The following is a 5,354-nucleotide window of genomic DNA, read 5'->3' on the forward strand; positions in this document are numbered from 1 at the left end:
CCCTTCCAACCCAATCCATTCTGTGATTCGATGATTTATGTCAATGAGTGTACAGACGTCTGTCATAATTTTTGTACCCAGTATTCAATTCCAAACGTTTGGTGGAAGTCTTTAAAGAAAAGACTTTTTACTTCTGTTGTTCCCATAAAACTGCTAGTTTTGTGGAAAGCAGTGGCTAGGTAAAGGATACAGTGTGTAAGTGAAGTGCCCTACAGGTAGAAGATTGCCACTTTAGCTGCCCTTCTGCCTGACACCAGACAATCTTGGCAGTAGAGTGACCTTGTGAAATATGCCAAGCTTGGGAAAAGCTCCAGAACCTGCCCTAAATTCCTATGCTTTTATCCCAGATCATCTGCTTATTCTGTTCTCCCTCACTTCAGGCAGCCCTTTTTATGTTTTAATTGAAACTTCGGGCTCCGACTCCACCCATGATGAAGAAAAATTGAACAACTTCCTAGAAGAGGCCATGACTTCTGGTTTGGTCAGTGATGGAACTGTGGCAACAGATGATAAGAAAATAAAGGCAAGTCATCATTTCCTCTTGCGCAAATCTCTTTGACGTGATTCTCTGCTTGGATTTGTATTTTTAATAGAGAGATATTCAGACTGATGTTTGTTGTAAATGTCCCTGAGTGAGCTGGTGGTTTGGAGTATTGGTCTGCTTGAGGGTAGGAAGGCCGTACAGAGTGATCTGGGCAGGCTGGATCAGTGGGCCAAGGCCAGTTGTGTGAGATTTAACAAGGCCAAGTGCCAGGTCCTGCACTTGGGTCACAACCACTCCATGCAGAGCCACAGGCTCAGGGAAGAGTGGCTGGAAAGCTGCCTGGCGGAAAAGGACCTGGGAGTGCTGATCAAGAGCCGGCTGAACAGGAGCCAGCAGTGTGCCCAGGTGGCCAAGAAGGCCAACGGCATCCTGGCCTGCATCAGCAATAGTGTGGCCAGCAGGACTAGGGAAGTGATCATCCCCTTGTACTCGGCACTGGTGAGGCCACACCTCCAATACTGGTGTCAGTTTTGGGTCCCTCACCATAAGAAGGACATTGAGGGGCTGGAGCAGGTCCAGAGAAGGGCAACGAAGCTGGGGAAGGGTCTGGAGCACAGGTCCTGTGAGAAGCAGCTGAGGGTTGTTTAGTTTGAAGAAGAGGAGTCTGAGAGGAGACCTTACCACTCTCTACAACTACCTGGAAGGAGGATGTAGCGAGGGGGGGTCGGTCTCCCTAGTAACAAGCAGTAGGATGAAAGGAAACAGCCTCAAGTTGCACCAGGGGTGGTTTAGATGCAGTGTTAGGAAAAATTTCTTTGCCAAAAGGGTTGTCAAGCACCGGAACAGGCTGCCCAGAAAGTGGTTGAGTCACCATCCCTGGAAGTATTTAAAAGACACGTAGATGTGGCACTTAGGGACATGGTTTAGTGGTGGACTTGTCAGTGCTAGGTTAATGGTTGGACTTGCCGACAATTCTGTGATTCTTATTTGGCATATTGAGTAAGGACACTTAAGAGAGAACAGGTACCACTGGTGACTCTTCCCAGGAGGCATGAGTATTTGGGGTTTCAGTGGATGTTTTATTTTTTAAAAAATCTGAATAATTAATTACATCTTTTAGTAGTTGCTGGGGTAGGACCCGAACTAGCTAAAAACTGTCAAAACTAGAAGCTGAGTTGTCAGCAAGGCCAGGAGTGAGCAAATACCTGCAGGCCAGCAGGGCAGTGAGTTAGAGCCAGAGACTGCGCTCCCGGGGAGCGAGATGGACACAGTGTGTTAGTGTGAGGAGAGTGGTTTTTGTCTGCCCAGTGAACGTGAATCTTTTACACTGACCCGTGTTTCCTCCAGTCCCAGATCTCAAACCGGCCCTTGCAGTAGTAAACTGGAGGAGGTGCATCCCTGCTTCTTGGGAAACCCAAAACAGTTTTGGAGAGAATGCCCACGCCTGTGTTCTTTCTGTCTGGGGTACTGTCTAGCTTGAAGAGTTGGTCACTTTGCTGTACAATGCTGCCAAGAAAGCGTTATTACTAGCTTCCAAGAGGCAGAGGGTATTGAGGGAAATCAGAAGTTGATGTTCTATGTAAAGAATCGTGGCTCTTTTTCCCTCCGTGCCACAAAGCATGGAACCCAAGAGGTACCTGGTTTATTTGGATTTCTTTGACCTTTGACTCATCAGATGCTATGGAGCCTGCGGGAAAGGATCACAGAGGCCCTCACTCACGATGGCTACGTCTACAAATATGACATCTCTCTCCCTGTGGGAAAGCTCTATGATCTCGTGACTGACACGAGGGCTCGGCTGGGCCGGAGTGCCAAAAACGTGGTGGGCTACGGCCACTTGGGTAAGTGTGGATGCTGGGAAAGGACGTGATTGCTCTTTTGTGAGCCAGATTTCACTGTGCAACCCTAGAAGTTGTTTTTAGATTAGTGAGAGGCATAGACCAAAGAGCCAAGAGCTGTCAGAAGAGGAGGATGCATAAGGATCTTCATGTTTGAATTTCATTGCCTTCAGACTGTATTCCATATATTATTGGCACTTTGCTAGCCAGCAAGCCACAGAACTGGTCATTTGTATCTTCTTGCTCTGTACTTTCTATTTAAGTATGTAGATTGTTTAATTGGACCATCGATGTGATTAATGTATTTAGACACATTTGGTAGATAAACACTTTCTTGTCCAAAGTGATTAGTCATATTGGAAATCAGTCACGTCTGAGCCATTAACCCTCCAACAGAGGGTGACAAAAATAATGCACAGAAAGGCTGGTATGTTTGTTACAGTGCTTTTGAAACTAATTTGATTTTACATACAGGTAAATTGTAGCTTAGCAGAGCTGTTCTGTTAAAAAAACAAACCAGAATAGAACACTCCTCAGCACGCTTGATTTGAGATTATTTGAAAGACATGGAAAGACAAGTTTGCATAACACAGACTGCCTCTGGTGGCTCTTGGTATTGAGGATTAAGCTGTGTGCTGTGAGGGCTTGCTGGCATGAAGGAAGAAGTTCCAGAGTGAGAATGAGTAAGTTGTGTTTGTCTTTGTGTGTTTTGTCTTCTGAATGTGCTTAGTCAAATACCATCACATGCAAGTAGCAAAAGGAGAAAATGTTCCACTTCCTTTGTTTCTGTTGACACAGTGCCCAAAGTACACTTAGAACGTTGCACAAACATAATAGGGAGAGAGAAAATTATGAAGAGCTGTATTAAAATCTAATGATCATTATGAAATACCATTGGAGAAGTCTTTGGCATGCCATCTCGGTGGTGGGACAATAATTAATGCGGCACAGTTGTTGGAATTTTAAAATCACAGGAGTGGGAATTTGAAAGTAGCTTAACTCAGAAAACTTCCTCAAATACTGTACTGAAAGCATGGAAAACCAACAATCCTGTTTGTATTGTGTGTGCACGGAGAGGCCTGATGTTTGTACAAGGACAGTGACTTTGTCTTTTTTCTCAGTTTGTAGACTTAACAAAGGCACCGTTGTCTGAGTATGTGGAGGAGACAGTAACAAGACGCTATTGTAGGGCCACTGAGCTTTTCGTACAGACCCACCTCTGCAATGTTTTCTTCCAGGAGACGGAAACTTGCACTTGAACATCACGGCAGAGTCCTACAGCCATTCCCTGCTGGATGCCATTGAGCCGTTTGTGTACGAGTGGACTGCGAGATGCAACGGCAGTATCAGTGCAGAGCACGGACTGGGCTTCAAGAAAAAGCAGTTCATTCAGTACAGCAAACCCCATGAGGCAGTGTGTCTAATGCAGCGTTTCAAAGCCATGCTAGACCCCAAAGGGATCCTCAATCCGTACAAGACGCTGCCTGCCGGCTCCTGAGAGCAGCACATGCTGAGAAGCGAGCAGATACCATCGCGCGAGGATGGCATGTCTAGCTCGGTAACAGCACTTTAGCCGTAAACAAACTGGTGGATCATGCAATAACATGGAATACTCCTTGTTTTATTTCTTTAGTGTGATGGAACGAGTAAAGGAACATGGTTCCTCTTCTCAGGGGTGCCTGCTCTTTCTGAAGAAGAGCACATTACTAGTTTTAACCACGTGGGTTTCCTGTTTAATCTGAACACTGAAACGAAGCGTGCTGATATTAGGTGTGGCTATTTCCCACTCTCTTTCCCCTTCGTTTGCTCTGATTTATTAGTGAAGTGACACCAACCAGAGGAGGCGTTTTCTCACTTGGAGTGTGCAAGTGAAGCATCAAAGGTGCAGGAGAAGAACCTGTGGATGCTATACCACCATGTCCAAGTGAAAATGTTGCTCTTCCTCACTTGTTTTGATCCAGTATGCTTGTCCAAAAGCCCAGAGCAGCATCAGGCCGTGACCTCCTTAGGAGTGCCACCTGCAGGCTGTCCCCAGCAGGGATCAGTGTTGTCCCACATGTGCAGGTACAGATTGGCAGTCCTGGAGGGACTGGCCAGAGAAGAGGGGGTGTCCAGAGACCTCACTTCTGGGTAGTATCAACTGGAGGGGGCATGCCAGCAGCTGCCAGGCTAAGGGATGGGATCCCAGAGTGTCTGGCAGTTATTTCCTGCTTCCTTGTCTTCCAGCCTGTCCTTGAGACCAAGCGAGAGCCATTGTCCTAATGATTTACAGAAAGATGTCAAATCTGTGTCCCTCCCAACCAGGAAACTAGATTAGGCTGGGTGGAGATCGTGGCACTGATGTTGAAATTATCCAGAGTTTTCTCTGCACTGTGCGCGTGGTGCACTAACGCAAAAGAGATTTCTGTACGTACCTGTACGAATTTATTTTCCCAAGATGCCCCCTTATCGTGGTAGGAGAGGGTGTTTCTGACTGGCAGAGGTGGTTCTGAGGCTCCCCAGCCAGTGGACAGACTAGAGCCTTGTCTCGCCCCACTACAATGGGCAGTCGAGAGACGTTTTTTTATGGTTCCCCGAAAAGGAGCACCAGTTAGGTGGAGTCAGACAATGACTCAAGGAAAATACAACACAATTTTATTTACCTCAGCAACTGCAAAAGCATCATGAAACAGCTTCTCTGAGTCAAGCACCAAATCACACTTATCAGTTATCACCAGATATCACTTATCCATTAAGCAAGCACCAAATACCGCTCAATCATTATCTGGAGGCAAAAATTAGGCAGAAGACAGAGTAAGAAGAGTTGAAGAGTTAAGAAAGAGGGGAGCAGAAAGACAGATAGAGAGACAGAACATCACCAATCCCTCGTTCCAGCACGTGTCTTCTCTTCAGGCAGAAATCTTCATTTCAGGCAGAAACTTCAGGCAGAAATTCCTTGCATGGGGTAAGTGATGGGTTGACAGGGAGTAGGCGGTCAAGCTTCACCTTTTATAGCTTTGTGGGTGGGGGCAGCTGGTTCTCCACTGGGGAGA

At 46.4% G+C, this 5,354-nt stretch overlaps 1 protein-coding gene across 1 annotated transcript; it reads left to right on the forward strand.

The window, feature by feature from the left end:
• Window positions 1–380: 380 nt before the first annotated feature.
• On the forward strand, window positions 381–3,820 carry LOC104469534 (D-2-hydroxyglutarate dehydrogenase, mitochondrial-like; the record flags this gene model as incomplete). Its single annotated transcript, XM_010084072.1, has 3 exons — window positions 381–523; window positions 2,160–2,325; window positions 3,561–3,820. Coding segments are annotated over 3 exons (569 nt in total), but the record flags the coding sequence as incomplete, so codon positions are not given.
• Between the last annotated feature and the right edge of the window lie 1,534 nt (window positions 3,821–5,354).

This window comes from Pterocles gutturalis, unplaced genomic scaffold (assembly GCF_000699245.1).
Source record: "Pterocles gutturalis isolate BGI_N339 unplaced genomic scaffold, ASM69924v1 scaffold25270, whole genome shotgun sequence".
NCBI classification, from domain to species: domain Eukaryota; kingdom Metazoa; phylum Chordata; class Aves; order Pterocliformes; family Pteroclidae; genus Pterocles; species Pterocles gutturalis.